Consider the following 21,864-nt stretch of genomic DNA (forward strand, 5'->3'; position numbering starts at 1 on the left):
GTTAGCGCTCTCTAGTTGTGTTATGTATTGTTATTATATTGTTAGCGCTCTCTAGTTGTGTTATGTATTGTTATTATGTTGTTAGCGCTCTCTAGTTGTGTTATGTATTGTTATTATATTGTTAGCGCTCTATAGTTGTGTTATGTATTGTTATTATGTTGTTAGCGCTCTCTAGTTGTGTTATGTATTGTTATTATATTGTTAGCGCTCTCTAGTTGTGTTATGTATTGTTATTATATTGTTAGCGCTCTTTAGTTGTGTTATGTATTGTTATTATATCGTTAGCGCTCTCTAGTTGTGTTATGTATTGTTATTATATTGTTAGCGCTCTCTAGTTGTGTTATGTATTGTTATTATATTGTTAGCGCTCTCTAGTTGTGTTATGTATTGTTGTTATATTGCTAGCGCTCTCTAGTTGTGTTATGTATTGTTATTATATTGTTAGCGTTCTCTAGTTGTGTTATGTATTGTCATCATAATGTTAGCGCTCTCTAGTTGTGTTATCTATTGTTATTATATTGTTAGCGCTCTCTAGTTGTGTTATGTATTGTTATTATATTGTTAGCGCTCTCTAGTTGTGTTATGTATTGTTATTATAATGTTAGCGCTCTCTAGTTGTGTTATGTATTGTTATTATATTGTTAGCGCTCTCTAGTTGTGTTATGTATTGTTATTATATTGTTAGCGCTCTCTAGTTGTGTTATGTATTGTTATTATATTGTTAGCACTCTCTAGTTGTGTTATGTATTGTTATTATATTGTTAGCGCTCTCCAGTTGTGTAATGTATTGTTATTATATTGTTAGCGCTCTCTAGTTGTGTTATGTATTGTCATTATATTGTTAGCGCTCTCTAGTTGTGTCATGTATTGTTATTATATCGTTAGCGCTCTCTAGTTGTGTTATGTATTGTTATTATATTGTTAGCGCTCTCTAGTTGTGTTATGTATTGTTATTATATTGTTAGCGCTCTCTAGTTGTGTTATGTATTGTTATTATATTGTTAGCGCTCTCTAGTTGTGTTATGTATTGTTATTATATTGTTAGCGCTCTCTAGTTGTGTTATGTATTGTCATTATGTTGTTAGCGCTCTCTAGTTGTGTTATGTATTGTTATTATATTGTTAGCGCTCTCTAGTTGTGTTATGTATTGTTATTATATTGTTAGCGCTCTCTAGTTGTGTTATGTATTGTTATTATATTGTTAGCGCTCTCTAGTTGTGTTATGTATTGTTATTATATTGTTAGCGCTCTCTAGTTGTGTTATGTATTGTTATTATATTGTTAGCGCTCTCTAGTTGTGTTATGTATTGTTATTATATTGTTAGCGCTCTCTAGTTGTGTTATGTATTGTTATTATATTGTTAGCGCTCTCTAGTTGTGTTATGTATTGTTATTATATTGTTAGCGCTCTCTAGTTGTGTTATGTATTGTTATTGATCAACGTGTAGCTAACATGCTAGTTTCTAACAACATGTTGTTTCTTTTCTGTGGAGGCCCCTTTGTGACTAGGTTGGCCTCGGGCCCCCAGACGTCTTAATGCCACCCTGCACATTCATCAAGGCGGCCCCACACACACACACAAACACACACACACACACACACACACACACACACACACGGGTGTGCTCGGCCACAAAGACATTTAAAAACCATATCTGTTATCGTGCTGAAAAACTGCAAAATCCTTTTTTCTTTTGTGGCCCTTCATGCTGAGATGGTTGCGTGCAGATAAGAGCGGGAGGCAAAGACAAGGACAAAGTCTTGTTGTGAGTCTGTGTGTGTTTGTGCGGCAGGCTGTCCCGGTAATGGATGAGCGTGGGCGTCGGGGCAGCGTGATAAGTCGTCCGCCGGCGTCAGGGATGAAGCGCTTCCTGTCAATAACACCTGGCCGCCGTTTCCGTGTTTAAGAGTAAATGTCAACAGAGTGCCATGGTAAGTGATGACTCTATAAGAGAGCGTCTCACCCTCAACCACCCCCCCACCTTATCCCCTACCCCTTATCTCTCCATCTCGCCTGGGAGGAAAGTTTACTCCCTCCGAGTGCAGCCACACTGCAAACACTGCAATCTGAGCAAGATGAAATATGTCAAATAAGGCTGATATTTGTTTATTTTCTGTCTGATAAGATCATTCTTCTCACTAAGCAGATTTGATGTTAGAGTGTTTTACTTGTTTTAAGTGTTTTGGTCCTAAATGATCTCAGTAAGATATTACAGCTTGTTGCTGAGATTTGAAACTATTTTTGTCCAAAAGTCTAAAACACACCCAGCAATGGTGCACAGGAAGGCGGGGAAGAAGAGGGGAAAAGGCGGCGAAAATGGTCAAAAGTCCCAATTGTGTCCAAAAATCCTCCCCGGGTTCCAGTCCCACGAGTCCCGCCGCCGGCCGCACAAGTCCCAGGATGCAAAAAATGTCCAAAACGTACCCAGCAAAGTCCCACAGGAAGTGGGGGAGAAAAGTGAGAAAAGTCGTCAAAAGTCCCCAAATATGTTCAAAATACCTACCTTTAACACTTCATTTGACTCATTTTCATTAATTACTAGTTTATATGTAACTGTTTTTATATTGCTTTCTTTTTTATTCAAGAAAATGTTTTTAATTTATTTATCTTATTTTATTTCATAATTTTTTTTAAAAAAAAGGACCTTATCTTCACCATACCTGGTTGTCCAAATTAGGCATAATAATGTGTTAATTCCACGACTGTATATATTGGTATCGGTTGATATCGGTATCGGTTGATACCGGTATGGGTTATTAAGGGCTTGGTCAATATCAGAATATCGGATATCGGCAAAAAGCCATTATCGGACATCCCTATTCTTATTTTAAGGTATTTTTGGGTTCATTAAGGTTAGCTCATTTGACTTGTTTTGGAAAGTCTTGACAAGCCAAATTTTCTTGTTCTATTGGCAGATCATTTTGCTTAGTTCAAGTAAAATACCCCTCATTTTTGTTTGTTTTTTTCTTGTTTTTGAACACTGACTTTTTGCAGTGAGCCAGTGAGACCCGGACTGGAAGCTTTTCTGGTGTCCAAAAGTCCAAAACACACCCAGCAATGGTGCACAGGAAGGCGGGGAAGAAGAGGGGAAAAGGCGGCGAAAATGGTCAAAAGTCCCAATTGTGTCCAAAAAACCTCCCCGGGTTCCAGTCCCACGAGTCCCGCCGCCGGCCGCACAAGTCCCAGGATGCAAAAAATGTCCAAAACGTACCCAGCAAAGTCCCACAGGAAGTGGGGGAGAAAAGTGAGAAAAGTCGTCAAAAGTCCCCAAAAACGTTCAAAATACCTACCCAGGTTCGAGTCCCACAAGTCCGGGATGCCCAAAATGTCCATGACACACCCAGCCGAGTCCCACGGGGGTTGGGGATAAAAGTTGGAAAAGTCGGCAAAAGTCCCCAAAATGTTCAAAATACCCACCCAGGTTGAAGTCCCACAAGTGTTGTCTGTCTATCTGTGTTGACCCCCGCGACCCCGAAGGGAATAAGCGGTAGAAAATGGATGGATGGATACACACCGTATTTTTCGGACTATAAGTCGCTCCGGAGTATAAGTCGCTCCGGCCGAAAATGCATAATAAAGAAGAAAAAAAAACATATATAAGTCGCACTGGAGTATAAGTCTCATTTTTGGGGGAAATGTATTTGATAAAAGCCAACAGCAAGAATAGACATTTGAAAGGCAATTTAAAATAAATAAAGAATAGTGAACAACAGGCTGAATAAGTGTACGTTATATGAGGCATAAATAACCAACTGGTATGTTAACGTAACATATTATGGTAAGAGTCATTCAAATAACTATAACATATAGAACATGCTATACAATCTGTCACTCCTAATCGCTAAATCCCATGAAATCTTATACGTCTAGTCTCTTACGTGAATGAGATCAATAATATTATAATGTGTTCATCATTTCACACATAAGTTGCTCCTGAGTATAAGTCGCACCCCCGGCCAAACTATGAAAAAAACTGTGACTTATAGTCGAAAAATACAGTGCATATATATATATATATATATATTTATATATATATATATATATATATGTATGTGTGGGGAAAAAAAATCACAAGACTATTTCATCTCTACAGGCCTGTTTCATGAGGGGGTTCCCTCAATCATCAGGAGATTTTAATGGGAGCATTCACATACCATGGTTTATATAGGGCACAGAGTGGGTGGGTACAGGCTGGCGTAGGGGCGTGGTGATTGGCTCATGTGTTACCTAGGAGGTGTTTCCGTCTGTGGCGGCATGCTGTTACAATTTCGCTGCGCTTGTTGAGGGATGACAGGTCTGGACGGTAAATAATAAACAGTTTCTCTTTCAAGCATAGGTTGCATCTTTTATTACCACTATTGTAAGGTGTGCTGGATGCAAGAATTTGCCATGTTATTGAATATTCAACATTATTGTCTTTGAGGTCCCAAATGTGTTTGCTGAGTTCTGTGGTATTCCGCAGGTTTTGGTTCCTGAAAGAAGCCTTGTGGTTGTTCCATCTGGTTTTGAACTCTCCCTCGGTTAATCCTACATATGTGTCGGACGTGTTAATGTCCTTGCGTGTTACCTTAGATTGGTAGACAACTGATGTTTGTAAGCACCCCCCGTTGAGAGGGCAATCAGGTTTCTTTCGGCAGTTGCAGTCTTTGTTGGTTTTGGAGTCGCTCTGTCCGGGGGCCGACGGTTCATTTGCAATTGTTTTGTTGTGGTTTGAGATAATTTGTCGTATATTGTTCATACAGCTGTAGCTCAGTTTAATGTTGTTCTCGTTGAATACTTTTCTTAGGGTGTTGCCTTTGGGAAAGTGTTTGTCAATCAGATTGAGGAATTTGTGTCCAATGTTAGTTGAGACGTTTTTGCTGTATGGGGGGTTGTACCAGATGATGTCGTTTCGTTTCCTGTTCTTTTTTGGCTGGTTTCCTGGCGTGGGTTCATAGGTGAGGGTGAAATTGTATCCGCTTTCATCAAGGGCTTTTTGGTACGGGGGGGTTGCTTGGTCAAATTCAGCTTTGCTAGATGACAGCATCGGTAGCCTTTTATTAATTCCGGTAGGTATTCTTTTCGTGGTGGTGGGTGGGTGGTTGCTGTCATGGTGCACGTATTGGAGTGTTGTGTTGGGTTTCGTGAATGGTTGGTAGCTGTTATTTCTCAGGTTGAAAGTGACGTCAAGGAAGTTGACGGTTTGCTTGTTGGCTTCAATCGTGATCCGTAGGCCGTTCTCTTTGAAAATTTGGCATATGCGCTTCTTGGTATTCTCGCTGCTCCTTGGCGAGGCGCGACACACTGCCAGTCCGTCATCACGGTAAATACCAAGGTTCACTCCACACACTCCAATACGTGCACCATGACAGCAACCACCCACCCACCACCACGAAAAGAATACCTACCGGAATCAATAAAAGGCTATCGATGCTGTCATCTAGCAAAGCTGAATTTGACCAAGCAACCCCCCCGTACCAAAAAGCCCTTGATGAAAGCGGGTACAATTTCACCCTCACCTATGAACCCATGCCAGGAAACCAACCAAAAAAGAACAGAAAACGAAACAACATCATCTGGTACAACCCCCCATACAGCAAAAACGTCTCAACTAACATTGGACACAAATTCCTCAATCTGATTGACAAACACTTTCCCAGAGACAACACCCTAAGAAAAGTATTCAACAAGAACAACATTAAATTGAGCTACAGCTGTATGAACAATATACGACAAATTATCTCAAACCACAACAAAACAATTGCAAATGAACCGTCGGCCAGAGCGACTCCAAAACCAACAAAGACTGCAACTGCCGAAAGAAACCTGATTTCCCTCTCAACGGGGGGTGCTTACAAACATCAGTTGTCTACCAATCTAAGGTAACACGCAAGGACATTAACACATCCGACACATATGTAGGATTAACCGAGGGAGAGTTCAAAACCAGATGGAACAATCACAAGGCTTCTTTCAGGAACAAAAACCTGCGGAATACCACAGAACTCAGCAAACACATTTGGGACCTCAAAGACAATAATGTTGAATATTCAATAACATGGCAAATTCTTGCATCCAGCACACCTTACAATAGTGGTAATAAAAGATGCAACCTATGCTTGAAAGAAAAACTGTTTATTATTTACCGCCCAGACCTGTCATCCCTCAACAAGCGCAGCGAAATTATAACAGCATGCCGCCACAGACGGAAACACCTCCTAGGTAACACATGAGCCAATCACCACGCCCCTACACCAGCCTGTACCCACCCACTCTGTGCCCTATATAATCCATGGTATGTGAATGCTCCCATTAAAATCTCCTGATGATTGAGGGAACCCCCCCTCATGAAACAGGCCTGTAGAGATGAAATAGTCTTGTGATTTTTTTCCCACACACATATATATATATATATATATATATATATATATATATATATATATATATATATATATATATATATTCCCCAAGGTTCAAGGTTCAAGGTTCAACTTTATTGTCCCCGCGGGGAAATTTGTCTTGGGCACAGTGCATCATTGCTTTCTTAACTTACCCAAAAACAACAGAACAAAAACACAAGCACAGACACAACCACAACCATACAACTAACATTTAAACATAAGAACATGGAGCTTGATAGACATAGGTGGCACTTTGATGTAGGCATAAAATCTACAGTATGGAGATAAAGATAAAGTACCAATGTGCATTGCACTAGAGCTCATGGATAAAGTGCTGTGTGCTAAAGTGCTTAGTTCTAAAGTGCTATGTGCTAAAGTGCTATGTGCTAAAAAAGTGCTAACCTATGTATTAAAATTCTATTGCACATTGTTGGTCAGCTTAATGGAGGCTGGGACAAATGATAATTTAAGGCGGTTAGATTTGCATAGTGGGACCCGGAGTCTTCTCCCTGATGGCAGGGTTGCATATTCAGGAAAGAGTGGATGTTGTGAGTTGGAAATAATTTTCTTAGCTTTTTTCCTAACTGTATAGGCTCATATTCTTTCCTCCCTCCGATTTTCATTGCCGTTTTATGCATGCCGGCCAGTTTGCTTTTTAGCTTAACGGTTAGGTTGCCAAACCATGAGGTGATCCCATATCTAATGATGCTCTCTACAATGGCACGGCACTAATTGACTGAAAGAGCACGCACTTGCGGCGATGATGTCATGTCATCGATGGAAAAAACATGAGCGGCTAGGAGACCCCGAGAATAACAAGCGGTTGCCTTGTTGCCTTTCCATTAAGAACAATCAACTAGTTTTTAGTATAACTTTGCTGGTTTCAAGAAATGCGCATATCATTATGTCTGTCAAAGTTTGTAGGATACGAACCCCAAGATGCAGAGAAGGCGGAAGGCATTGTGCGGAAAAACATGATTTAATGTTCATAAAATAAAGGAAAAAACACAAACCAGGAACTAGGAACAGGAAACAGGAACTGGAAGACGAGAAACAAAAAGACAGCAAGCTACAAACATCTACAATAAATAGCTTACCGCTAGCGCTTACAGCTACACTGGCATCGACAAGTAGGAAAGACAATAATCCAGCACTGACTGGAGGAGAAGGCAGGTTTAAATAGCAGCTGGCTGATTGACAGCAGGTGTGGCCAGGTGCCAATCAGCCACAGCTGAGGGGACACAGCACTCAGGGAGACAAGTAGGAAATAACCAAAATAAGAGCGCCGACAGGAAATAAAGACAAACAGAGGAAAAACTCAAAACATAACTAAACTGTCAGTGACAAACCTGACAATGTCAAGATAATGGCACCAGCATTTACCTCATTTAAGAATATTTTTCAACATATTGAGAAAAAAGGTCTCGTTTTTTTTTCCTACCAAGAAAAGTGCACTTGTTATTAGTGAGAATATTCTTATTTAGAGATGTCCGATAATATCGGCTTGCCGATTTTTTTTTTTTAATTAAATCAACATAAAAAACATAAGATACACTTACAATTAGTGCACCAACCCAAAAAACCTCCCTCCCCCATTTACACTCATTCACACAAAAGGGTTGTTTCTCTATGTTATTAATATTGTGGTAGGTTCCTACATTATATATCAATATACAGGTAAAAGCCAGTAAATTAGAATATTTTGAAAAACTTGATTTATTTCAGTAATTGCATTCAAAAGGTGTAACTTGTACATTATATTTATTCATTGCACACAGACTGATGCATTCAAATGTTTATTTCATTTAATTTTGATGATTTGAAGTGGCAACAAATGAAAATCCAAAATTCCGTGTGTCACAAAATTAGAATATTACTTAAGGCTAATACAAAAAAGGGATTTTTAGAAATGTTGGCCAACTGAAAAGTATGAAAATGAAAAATATGAGCATGTACAATACTCAATACTTGGTTGGAGCTCCTTTTGCCTCAATTACTGCGTTAATGCGGCGTGGCATGGAGTCGATGAGTTTCTGGCACTGCTCAGGTGTTATGAGAGCCCAGGTTGCTCTGATAGTGGCCTTCAACTCTTCTGCGTTTTTGGGTCTGGCATTCTGCATCTTCCTTTTCACAATACCCCACAGATTTTCTATGGGGCTAAGGTCAGGGGAGTTGGCGGGCCAATTTAGAACAGAAATACCATGGTCTGTAAACCAGGCACGGGTAGATCTTGCGCTGTGTGCAGGCGCCAAGTCCTGTTGGAACTTGAAATCTCCATCTCCATAGAGCAGGTCAGCAGCAGGAAGCATGAAGTGCTCTAAAACTTGCCGACACCAGCAGATGACATGGCACCCCAAACCATCACTGATGGTGGAAACTTTACACTAGACTTCAGGCAACGTGGATCCTGTGCCTCTCCTGTCTTCCTCCAGACTCTGGGACCTCGATTTCCAAAGGAAATGCAAAATTTGCATGGTTGGGTGATGGTTTGGGGTGCCATGTCATCTGCTGGTGTCGGTCCACTCTGTTTCCTGAGATCCAGGGTCAACGCAGCCGTCTACCAGCAAGTTTTAGAGCACTTCATGCTTCCTGCTGCTGACCTGCTCTATGGAGATGGAGATTTCAAGTTCCAACAGGACTTGGCGCCTGCACACAGCACAAAATCTACCCGTGCCTGGTTTACGGACCATGGTATTTCTGTTCTAAATTGGCCCGCCAACTCCCCTGACCTTAGCCCCATAGAAAATCTGTGGGGTATTGTGAAAAGGAAGATGCAGAATGCCAGACCCAAAAACGCAGAAGAGTTGAAGGCCACTATCAGAGCAACCTGGGCTCTCATAACACCTGAGCAGTGCCAGAAACTCATGGACTCCATGCCACGCCGCATTAACGCAGTAATTGAGGCAAAAAGAGCTCCAACCAAGTATTGAGTATTGTACATGCTCATATTTTTCATTTTCATACTTTTCAGTTGGCCAACATTTCTAAAAATCCCTTTTTTGTATTAGCCTTAAGTAATATTCTAATTTTGTGACACACGGAATTTTGGATTTTCATTTGTTGCCACTTCAAATCATCAAAATTAAATGAAATAAACATTTGAATGCATCAGTCTGTGTGCAATGAATAAATATAATGTACAAGTTACACCTTTTGAATACAATTACTGAAATAAATCAAGTTTTTCAAAATATTCTAATTTACTGGCTTTTACCTGTATATCAATACAGTCTGCAAGGGATACAGTCCGTAAGCACACATGATGCTGCTCCACTAACAGTACTAACCTTTAACACTTCATTTGACTCATTTTCATTAATCACTAGTTTCTATGTAACTGTTTTTATATTCTTTTACTTTCTTTTTTATTCAAGAAAAGGTTTTGAATTTATTTATCTTATTTTATTTCATTATTTTTTTATTTTTTTTAAAGGACCTTATCTTCACCATACCCAGAGGTGGGTAGAGTAGCCAGAAATTGTACTCAAGTAAGAGTACTGTTACTTTAGAGATTTATTACTCAAGTAAAAGTAAGGAGTAGTCACCCAAATATTTACTTGAGTAAAAGTAAAAAGTATGTTGTGAAAAAACTACTCAAGTACTGAGTAACTGATGAGTAACATACACACACATATCATATATATATATATATATATATATATATATATATATATATATATATATATATATATATATATATATATATATATATATATATATATATATATATATATGTATGTGTGGGAAAAAAAATCACAAGACTATTTCATCTCTACAGGCCTGTTTCATGAGGGGGGGTACCCTCAATCGTCAGGAGATTTTAATGGGAGCATTCGCATACCATGGTTTATATAGGGCATAGAGTAGGTGGGTACAGGCTGGCCTAGGGCCGTGGTGATTGGTTCATGTGTTACCTAGGAGGTGTTTCCGTCTATGGCGGCATGTTGTTACAATTTCGCTGCGCTTGTTGAGGGATGACAGGTCTGGACGGTAAATAATAAACAGTTTCTCTTTCAAGCATAGGTTGCATCTTTTATTACCACTATTGTAAGGTGTGCTGGATGCAAGAATTTGCCATGTTATTGAATATTCAACATTATTGTCTTTGAGGTCCCAAATGTGTTTGCTGAGTTCTGTGGTATTCCGCAGGTTTTGGTTCCTGAAAGAAGCCTTGTGGTTGTTCCATCTGGTTTTGAATTCACCCTCGGTTAATCCTACATATGTGTCGGATGTGTTAATGTCCTTGCGTATTACCTTAGATTGGTAGACAACTGATGTTTGTAAGCATCCCCCGTTGAGGGGGCAATCAGGTTTCTTTCGACAGTTACATGCTTTGTTGGTTTTGGAGTCGTTCTGACTGGGGGTCGACGGCTCATTTGCAATTGTTTTGTTGTGGTTTGAGATGATTTGTCGTATATTGTTCATGCAGCTGTAGCTCAATTTGATGTTGTTCTTGTTGAATACTTTTCTTAGGTTGTTGTCTTTGGGAAAGTGTTTGTAAATCAGATTGAGGAATTTGTGTCCAATGTTCGTTGAGACGTTTTTGCTGTATGGGGGGGTTGTACCAGATGATGCCGTTTCGTTTTCTGTTCTTTTTTGGCTGGTTTCCTGGCGTGGGTTCATAGGTGAGGGTGAAATTGTATCCGCTTTCATCAAGGGCTTTTTGGTACGGGGGGGTTGCTTGGTCAAATTCAGCTTTGCTAGATGACAGCATCGATAGCCTTTTATTGATTCCGGTAGGTATTCTTTTCGTGGTGGTGGGTGGATGGTTGCTGTCATGATGCACGTATTGGAGTGTTGTGTTGGGTTTCGTGAAGGGTTGGTAGCTGTTATTTCTCAGGTTGAAAGTGACGTCAAGAAAGTTGACGGTTTGCTTGTTGGCTTCAATCGTGATCCGTAGGCCGTTCTCTTTGAACCTTATTAAGACATATATATATATATATATATATATATATATATATATATATATATATATATATATATATATATATATATATATATATATATATATATATACATACATTGATATATACAGTATATCATTTATATTTATTTATTTTGCCGTTTTTGTTTACATGTTAAAGGTGTTTTAATGAATATACATGCATGTTTAACACATATAGATTCCTTTCTTTCATGAAGACAAGAATATAAGTTGGTGTATTACCTGATTCTGACGACTTGCGTTGATTGTAATCAGACAGTAGTGATGATAACGTCCACGTTTTCGAATGGAGGAGAAAAAAAGTTCCTCCTTTCTGTCTAATACCACATGAAAGTGGTTGGTTTTTGGCATCTTATTTGTCCAGCTTCCATATTCGTTTTTATACACTTTACAAGAAATACATTGGCGGCAAACTCCGTAGCTTGCTAGCTTGTTTGCGCTGGCTTTCGGAGACTCTTGTTTTGAAAGCGCAGGCGCGATGGAGCGGCACTTTTATTGTGAAGACAGGAACTGTGCGGTCAGTCTTTAGGCTTTTGACGGGATGTACGGTTGAAATAAAAAATGGTCTTTTTTCCTTCACACTTTTGATTGATTGATTGAAACTTTTATTAGTAGATTGCACAGTACAGTACATATTCCGTACAATTGACCACTAAATGGTAACACCCCGATAAGTTTTTCAACTTGTTTAAGTCAGGTCATGTGACCGCCTGGCTCTGTTTGATTGGTCCAACGTCACCAGTGACTGCATCTGATTGGTGGAACGGAGTGAACGTCACCAGTGACTGTATTTGTTGAAACGCAGGCACTATGAAGGTCTGTCTGACAGACCAAAACAAACAAAGCGTGCATTAACAGATCGATAAAAATGAGTAGCGAGTAGCGAGCTGAATGTAGATAAAAGTAGCGGAGTAAAAGTAGCGGAGTAAAAGTAGCGTTTCTTCTCTATAAATATACTCAAGTAAAAGTAAAAGTATGTTGCATTAAAACTACTCTTAGAAGTACAATTTATCCCAAAAGTTACTCAAGTAGATGTAACGGAGTAAATGTAGCGCGTTACTACCCACCTCTGACCATACCTGGTTGTCCAAATTAGGCATAATAATGTGTTAATTCCACAACTGTATATATTGGTATCGGTTAATATCGGTATGGGTATTTAAGGGTTTGGTCAATATCAGAATATCGGATATCGGCAAAAAGCCATTATCGGACATCCCTATTCCTATTTTAAGGTATTTTTGGGTTCATTGAGGTTATCTAATTTGACTTGTTTTGGAAAGTCTTGACAAGCCAAATTTTCTTGTTCTATTGGCAGATCATTTTGCTTAGTTCTAGTAAAATACCTCTCATTTTTGTTTGTTTTTTTCTTGTTTTTGAACACTGACTTTTTGCAGTGAGCCAGTGAGACCCGGACTGGAAGCTTGCTGGCCTTTAATGGCGTCCGTGTAGCATCAGTGTGGCTGTTGGAATAATTGTTTGTAAGTTATCACAAAAGAAACGTTGTGTTGCATTGTGTTCCTGATAAGAAGATGAATGCTGTCTTTCGAGGCCTAACAAGAGGAAGAAGGCTCGTGAAACGCCACTTGTGATTTCAACACGGACAGATGGCAGGATCTGCTCAACTTCCAGAGGAACTCTCTTTGAAGTGTTAAACGAACTCTCTCTGAAGTATTTCACTAACTCTCTTCCAACTATTTGGTAACCGAGGTCAACGCTATTTACGACCCGCTGCCCTCTTGAAGTTGCTGTGGTCAGGAGACGGGAGGGGTTATCCATTTGTCCTCCAACACCTGCCCCAGCTGGATCCAGGAAGAGCCCAAGCCCGAGAAATCCTCTTCTTGGTCTTCAAAGCGACCGAAAACAATGACTGTTTTACATACTTCCCATTCCTGCTGTGACATGTGTTGGTGCGTGAACATTGAACATCTGAATAAAGGAGTAGACGAAAACCTTCTTGGTCAGAGCGTGGTGCAGGACTGTACAGAGAGTGCAGTGGCCATGTCTCTCCTCAATATTGAGTCCAAATTGAATTCTGTCTCTGTTTGATTCCTTGCCTTTTGTCTTGTTTAATAGATGTCCTCAGTGTTTGAACGTGACAGTGGCAGACATGTCTAGCGAGATGCCAGATCTTTCTTGGATAAACACTCACCCCTCCCCCAACACAACTTCCTACTTTATTTCAACCTCATTTCTTTTTTATTTCCCCTTCCGGCTTCCTGCGTCCTCCACTGAGTATTTTTCCCTTTAATGCACTCTGGGGGATAAACAAGCACATCCTTTTTTTTATTTGTATTATTATATCTCACTGAAATACACCCACAACTTTATTTTCTCAGGCTGAGTTGATTTCTTGCTGTGGCAACTGCACATCCTCTCTTAAACAAAAATAAAATAACTTTTGACCTTCCTGCGTGCTTTTACTTTCTTTCATTCATTCTCGCCAGCTTCCTCTTTGCTCCTCAGCTGCTAAATGTTTTCTCAAGGATACTTTAAAAAAAAAAGCCAACAGTTCCGTCTCATTAGAACGCAGCCACCGTTAAGAGCTCTCAGTTTCCCACCAGTCACACACTTTGAGTAAGCAACAAGGTAAAAGAAGGTAAATAAAAAGGTGACAACAAGTAAATAAAGTTAACTACAACGTACGTAGAAAGGTAAACAAATGTAAATAGAAGGTCAAAGAAAGTAAATTAAAGGTAACTGGGAGGTAAATAAAAAGCAAAGACAGGTAAAGAGATGGTAAAAGAAAGGAAATAAGGAATAAGGTAAATAGAAGGTACAAAAATTTTAATAAAAAGATTGAAGAAGCTAAATACAGGTTCAAAAAGAACAGTGAAAAGGTAAGGAGGTTAATAGAAGGTAAAACATGTGAATATAAGGTAAAATAAGGTAAATAAAAGGCAATTAGAAGGTAAATAGAAGGTCAAAGAAAGTCAGAGGTAAAATAAGGTAAATAAAAGTAAAATAAGGTAAATAGAAAGTACAAACATTTAAATAAAAGATTGAAGAAGCTAAATACAGGTTTGAAAAGACCAGTAAAAAGGTAAGATAAGGTTAACAGAAGGTAAAACATGTGAATATGATGTAAAATAAGGTAAATAAAACAGAAATAAAAGGTAAATAGAAGGTCAAAGAACGTAAAGGTAACAAGGGAGTAAATAAAAGGCAAAGAAAGGTAAAGAGAAGGTAAAAAAAGCTCAATAAAAGGTAAATTGAAGGTCAACGAAAGTAAATTAAAGGTATCAGGGAGGTAAATACAAGGCAAAGAAAGGTAAAGGGAAGGTAACAGAAAGTAAATAAAAACTAAAATAAGGTAAATAGAAGGTACAACAATTTGAATAAAAGAGTGAAGAAGCTAAATACAGGTTCAAAAGAACATTAAAAAGCTAAGATAAGGTTAATAGAAGGTAAAACATGTAAATATAAGGTAAAATAAGGTCAATAAAAGGCAAATAGAAGGTAAATAAAAGGCAAATAGAAGGTAAATAAAAGGTCAAAGAAAGTAAATTAAAGGTAACAGGGAAGTAAATGAAAGGCAAAGAAAGCTAAAGAGAAGGTAACAGAAGGTAATTAAAAAGTAAATAGAAGGTCAAAGAAAGTAAGTTAAATGTATCAGGGAGGTAAATGCAAGGCAAAGAAAGGAAAAGAGAAGGTAAATAAAAAGTAAAATGAGGTAAATAAAAGGTTCAACAATTTGAATAAAAGATTGAAGAAGCTAAATACAGGTTCAAAAAGATCAGTAAAAAGGTAAGATAAGGTTAATAGAAGGTAAAACATGTGAATAAAAGGTACAATAAGGTCAATAAAAGGCAAATAGACCGGCCGCTGCGACTTATACTCCAAAAATTAGGTATAAGATTTGCCTGAGAAGCTGGACAGGACAAAAAAAAAAACCCAAAAAAACAGAATTCAGTCAGTAGCTACAAAAGTGCCAAAGTCCCTCCAGTTCTGGCACCAGCAGACAACTTAGTCTGGATCCAACCCTGGAGGGTCCTGGCCCAGCGTGAGCTCAGTTTAACTGCAAGACGGCGGGTGGGGAAGATTATGATTGTTGATGATCGCTCTCAGCGGGGGGGCGCACCATGCAGAGCTCACCCTCGTGCCTTCAGTACACGGCCCACAATGCTTTTGGGTGTGCACAAACGTCACCATTGGGGCCTCTTGGACCTCAGCTGTCTCTTGGGATATGTTCTTGGACCTCAGCTGTCACATGAGATATGTTCTTGGACCTCAGCTGTCACTTGGGCTATGTTCTTGGACCTCAGCTGTCACTTGGGATATGTTCTTGGACTTCAGCTGTCACATGAGATATGTTCTTGGACCTCAGCTGTCACTTGGGCTATGTTCTTGGACTTCAGCTGTCACATGAGATATGTTCCACATGCTGGAGTGTTGCTCAATATAAGTTAGTGATTGTGAGCTGTGTAAACATGACAGCATCATTGCTTTTTTACCAGCTTTAAGTGGAAGCCTTAATGGCTTATTATAGTGTGTGTGAGTGTGTGTGAGTGTGTGTGTGTGTGTGTGTGTGTGTGTGCATCAACACTGCATCTAATCACCTGCCAGCTGTGTCTCGCCGCCAGCCCATTCCCCGCCCAGAGGCGGTGACCTTGAAAATCATTTTTTACCTTGAAAAAAAAATGTTACCTTGAAAGAAATGTTTTACCTAGAAAATCATTTTTTACCTTGAAATTTTTTTTTTACCTTGAAAATCATTTTTTACCTTGAACATCATTTTTTACATTGAAAACAAAATTTTACCTTGAAAATTTTTTTTACCTTAAAAAATTGTTTTACCTTGAAAATAATTTTTTACCTTGAAAATAATTTTTTACCTTGAAAAAAAAATGTTTCCTTGAAAAAAAATTTTTACCTTGAAAATCATTTTTTACCTTGAAAATTTTTTTTTACCTTGAAAATTTTTTTTACCTTAAAATTTTTTTTTACCTTGAAAATCATTTTTTACCTTGAAAATCATTTTTTACCTTGAAAATCATTTTTTACCTTGAAAATCATTTTTTACCTTGAAACATTTTTTTTACCTTGAAACATTTTTTTTACCTTAAAATTTTTTTTTATCTTGAAAATCATTTTTTACCTTGAAAATCATTGTTTACCTTGAAAAAAAAATTTTACCTTGAAAATAATTTTTTACCTTGAAAATGATTTTTTACTTTGAAAAAAAAAATTTACCCTGAAAATTTATTTTTACCTTAAAATTTTTTTTTACCTTGAAAATCATTTTTTACCTTGAAAATCATTTTTAAACTTGACAAAAAAAATTTTACCTTGAAAATTTTTTTTTACCTTGAAAATCATTTTTTACATTGAAAAAAAAATTTTACCTTGAAAATTTTTTTTACCTTAAAAATTTTTTTTACCTTGAAAATAATTTTTTACCTTGAAAATAATTTTTTACCTTGAAAAAAAAAATTTTCCTTGAAAAAAAAATTTTACCTTGAAAATCATTTTTTACCTTGAAACATTTTTTTTTACCATGAAACATTTTTTTTACCTTAAAATTTTTTTTTACCTTGAAAATCATTTTTTACCTTGAAAATCATTTTTTACCTTGAAAAAACTATTTTACCTTGAAAATCATTTTTTACCTTGAAAATCATTTTTTACCTTGAAAAAACAATTTTACCTTGAAAATTTTTTTTTACCTTAAAAATTTTTTTTACCTTGAAAATCATTTTTTACCTTGAAAATCATTTTTAAACTTGACAAAAAAATTTTACCTTGAAAATTTTTTTTACCTTAAAATTTTTTTTAACTTGAAAATATTTTTTTACCATGAAAATCATTTTTTACCTTGAAAAAAAAATGTTCCTTGAAAAAAAATTTTTACTTTGAAAATCATTTTTTACCTTGAAAATCATTTTTTACCTTGAAAATCATTTTTTACCTTGAAAATTTTTTTTTACCTTGAAACATTTTTTTTACCTTAAAATTTTTTTTTACCTTGAAAATCTTTTTTTACCTTGAAAATCATTGTTTACCTTGAAAAAACAATTTTACCTTGAAAATCATTTTTTACCTTGAAAATCATTTTTTACCTTGAAAAAAAAATTTTACCTTGAAAATTTATTTTTACCTTAAAATTTTTTTTTACCTTGAAAATCATTTTTAAACTTGAAAAAAATATTTTACCTTGAAAATTTTTTTTTACCTTGAAAATCATTTTTTACCTTGAAAAAAAAATGTTTCCTTGAAAAAAAAATTGTACCTTGAAAATCATTTTTTACCTTGAAAATCATTTTTTACCTTGAAAAAAAAATTTTACCTTGAAAATTTTTTTTTACCTTAAAATTTTTTTTTACCTTGAAAATCATTTTTTACCTTGAAAATCATTTTTTACCTTGAAAATCATTTTTTACCTTGAAAAAACAATATTACCTTGAAAATTTTTTTTACCTTAAAAATTTTTTTTACCTTGAAAATAATTTTTTACCTTGAAAATCATTTTTTACCTTGAAAAATCATTTTTTACCTTGAAAAAAAAAATTTTCCTTCAAAAACAATTTTACCTTGAAAATCATTTTTTACCTTGAAAAATTTTTTTTACCTTGAAACATTTTTTTTAGCTTAACATTTTTTTTTACCTTGAAAATAATTTTTTACCTTGAAAATCATTTTTTACCTTGAAAATCATTTTTTTACCTTGAAAAAAAAATTTTACCTTGAAAATTTTTTTTTACCTTAAAAATCATTTTTTACCTTGAAAATCATTTTTAACCTTGAAAAAAAAATGTTACCTTGAATTTTTTTTTTTTACCTTGAAAATCATTTTTAACCTTGAAAAAAAAATTTTACCTTGAAAATTGTTTTTTACCTTAAACATTTTTATTACCTTGAAAATCATTTTTTACCTTGAAAATCATTGCAGAGCTCACCCTCGTGCCTTCAGTACACGGCCCACAATGCTTTTGGGTGTGCACAACTGTCATCATTGGGGCCTCTTGGACTTCAGCTGTCACTTGGGATATGTTCTTGGACCTCAGCTGTCACATGAGATATGTTCCACATGCTGGAGTGTTGCTCAATATAAGTTAGTGATTGTGAGCTGTGTAAACATGACAACATCATTGCTTTTTTACCAGCTTTAAGTGGAAGCCTTAATGGCTTATTATGGTGTGTGTGAGTGTGTGTGTGTGTGTGTGTTTGTGTGTGTGTGTGTGTGTATAGGCGTTAGACAGCTGCCTGGGAGAGCTCTTGAAAGCTGTCAGAAGCTCTCTTTAAATCTGCAGGAAGTGGTTTAGCCAATGATGCTGTGAGTGTCATTCAAATATCTAAAAGCTAATTCTGCTCCACGTGCTCGTACTCGCTGAATAGCTCCACTTTGTAGTAAGTCACACTTGAGGGTGAATTTGAAGAGTTCTTCTTCCTTTGTTTGTGCACATTTTTTCATGTACATTTTTGGAGTAATATTTTCCCATCTTTAAGAAGAATGTATCTGTGGAGGGGGGGCGTGGCCTGCGGGCCTGCCGCGGAAACGGGGTGTGCCAGGACCCGGCCTCGTAGACAGCGACAGGTGCGTAGATGGCCCAGGTGCTTTCATGGTGAGTTTACTGACAGATATAAGTAAGAACTTTACACTACTTTATATTAGAAATGGCAACAGTGGAGGATGAATGTCACATAACAAGAAGATAGAGAAAAAGAAGACTACACTACTGACTACAAAAGGCGGGCACGGGCACATTTTCAGGACTTATGCAGATCCCAAATACAGATCAGCAGGTACCAGAAGGTAAGAAAAGTTGCTTTTGCATAATATTGCGAAACAGAAGGCCAGATAATGTGTATGTATGGGGGGGGTTTGTTTTCCCGAGATGCAATAAAAGTTGGAGCGGACATGGCGTGAAGGTAAGGACATATTTATAAAACTTGACTATGAAACAAAAACTAGGACTTGGGCAAAAACTATGGACATGAAATAAATAATTATTGTGACCAGAACGAACAGCATGAACTATGATAAACATGAGTATCATGGGTAGCATGGGTAGTAGACGTAACAGAGGTAATGTCACCAGACAGACTAACTGAAAAGGACAGGCTTAAATACTAGTCACATGATTGATGACAGGTGTGTGAGTCCGAATGTGAAAACAGGTGCAACTAATGGGTTGGCATGGTAACAAAGCAAGGGAGTGAAAACAGGAACTAAAAAGAGTCCAAAACCCAAACAGAACATAACTTAAAGAAAACATGAGCAACAGACATAATAGCATAATAATACTCCTATGTTGAAGCACAGTACAATCCATCAAGCGGTGTGGCTTCATAGCTTACCAAAGTCCTACTAAAACATTTTCATACATTTTTGAGCGTCGTGTGTAACGTTCTATATTTTCAATGGAGCATATACCATGTTGGTGTTGTTTACTTGAGTCATATTGCGGTCAACACATATCTCTTATGTGTGACTGCCATCTACTGGTCACACTTATCATTTCTCATTTGTACCAAAAAAAATAGCTTCGAGGTCGTTAAGCACAACCAAAATGATTTGCGTGTAATGTTCTACATTTTCAATGGAACTTATAAAATGTTGGTGTTGTTTCCTTGAGTCATATTGCCAAAAAAAAATTTTCAGGGTAAAAAATGATTTTCAAGGTAAAAAATGATTTTCAAGGTAAAAACATTTTTTAAGGTAAAAAATGATTTTCAAGGTAAAAAAATGTTTTCAAGGTAAACATTTTTTTTCAAGGTTTAAAATGATTTTCAAGGTAAAAAATGATTTTCAAGGTAAAAAAATGTTTTCAAGGTAAACATTTTTTTTCAAGGTAAACAATCATTTTCAAGGTAAAAAAATCATTTTTAAGGTAAAATAAAAATTCAAGGTAAAATGATTTTCAAGGTAACAAAATGATTTTCAAGGTAAAATATTTTTTTCAAGGTAAAAAATCATTTTCAAGGTAAAAAATTATTTTCAAGGTAAAAAAAATTTTTCAAGGTACATTTTTTTTTTCAAGGTAAAAAAAAATTTTCAAGGTAAATATTTTTTTTCAAGGTTAAAAATGATTTTCAAGGTAAAAAATGATTTTCAAGGTAAAATTTTTTTTTCCATGTAAAGTTTTTTTTTCAAGGTAAAAAATGATTTTCAAGGTAAAAAATGATTTTCAAGGTAATACAAATTTTTAAGTTAAAAAAAAAATTTGAAGGTAACATTTTTTTTTCAAGGTTAAAAATGATTTTCAAGGTAAAAAAAATTTTTCAAGGTAACATTTTTTTTTCAAGTTTAAAAATGATTTTCAAGGTAAAAAATGATTTTCAAGGTAAAAAAAAAATTTAAGGTTAAAAAAAAATGTTCAAGGTAAAAAAAATTTTTCAAGGTAAAAAAAAAATTTAAGGTAAAAAAAAAATTTAAGGTAAAAAAAATTTTCAAGGTCAAATTTTTTTTTCAAGTTTAAAAATGATTTTCAAGGTAAAAAATGATTTTCAAAGTAAAAAAAAATTTTAAGGTAAAAAATCATGTTCAAGGTAAAATTTGTTTTTCAAAGTAAAAAATGATTTTCAAGGTAAAAAATGATTTTCAAGGTACATTTTTTTTTTCAAGGTAAAAAATGATTTTCAAGGTAAAAAATGATTTTCAAGGTAAAAAATGATTTTCAAGGTAAAAAAAAATTTTAAGGTAAAAAAAATTTTCAAGGTAAAATTTTTTTTTCAAGGTAAATTTTTTTTTCCAATGTAAAAAATGATTTTCAAGGTAAAAAATGATTTTCAAGGTAAAAAATGATTTTCAAGGTAAAAAAAAATTTTCAAGGTAAAAAATGATTTTCTAGGTAAAAAAAAATTTTCAAGGTAAAATTATTTTTTCAAGGTAAAAAATGATTTTCAAGGTCACCGCCTCTGTCTATGGTGCTGAGGACGAGTACCATCGGATAGGGGCGGGGAATGGGCTGGCGGCGAGACACAGCTGGCAGGTGACTAGATGCAGTGTTGATGCACACACACACACACACACACACACACACACACACACACACACACACACACACACACACACACACACATGCACGTACGCACGCACACACAAGGGAAGGGATCATAGGTGTGTCTGCATGTACCTGGACAGGTATTGTCCCGAAGAAGGCGTTTCTCTCGGCGCTGGTTTGTCGTAACAGTTGACCGTGTTCTGAATCAGCGCCAAGTCGGGCCTCGCCACGGTCGCCACGGTGATGGCGCGGCCAATCAGCTGCAGAGCATCCCGGATGTAAAAGCTGATGGGCTTGCGTCCGACCTCGCCGTACGCCAGCAGGCCGAGGGGACCCCCCAAGGTGTGCAGGGAGTCCGGCGACAGAGGGTATCCCATGATCCACTGCAGCGCCGGCAGCGACGGGGCGAGCCTCTGGGCGACCCGCAGCACGGAGGAGACGCACTCCGGGTCGGAGCCGAGGAGGAGGACGCTGGAGACGGGCGAGGCGGAGCGCAGGAAACTGGTGGAAAGAATCCTCAAGGCCTCGTCTTCCCGCCTTTCCTCGCTGGCCTCGCCTCTCCTGTCCCCGCCCCTTCCTGACACGCGGGTCAGG

At 36.8% G+C, this 21,864-nt stretch overlaps 1 protein-coding gene across 1 annotated transcript in view; it reads right to left on the reverse strand.

The window, feature by feature from the left end:
- The window catches only part of grin3ba (glutamate receptor, ionotropic, N-methyl-D-aspartate 3Ba), a 494,405-nt gene that overhangs the window by 210,532 nt on the left and 262,009 nt on the right, over positions 1–21,864 (reverse strand). The window contains exon 2 of the mRNA XM_061969217.1: positions 21,403–21,864. This exon is cut by the window's right edge and continues 230 nt beyond it. Coding sequence (XP_061825201.1) covers positions 21,403–21,864 — 462 coding nt within the window. The remainder of the gene's footprint in view (positions 1–21,402) is intronic.

The sequence above is a fragment of the Nerophis lumbriciformis genome, linkage group LG08 (genome assembly GCF_033978685.3).
Source record: "Nerophis lumbriciformis linkage group LG08, RoL_Nlum_v2.1, whole genome shotgun sequence".
Taxonomy (NCBI): Eukaryota; Metazoa; Chordata; class Actinopteri; order Syngnathiformes; family Syngnathidae; genus Nerophis; species Nerophis lumbriciformis.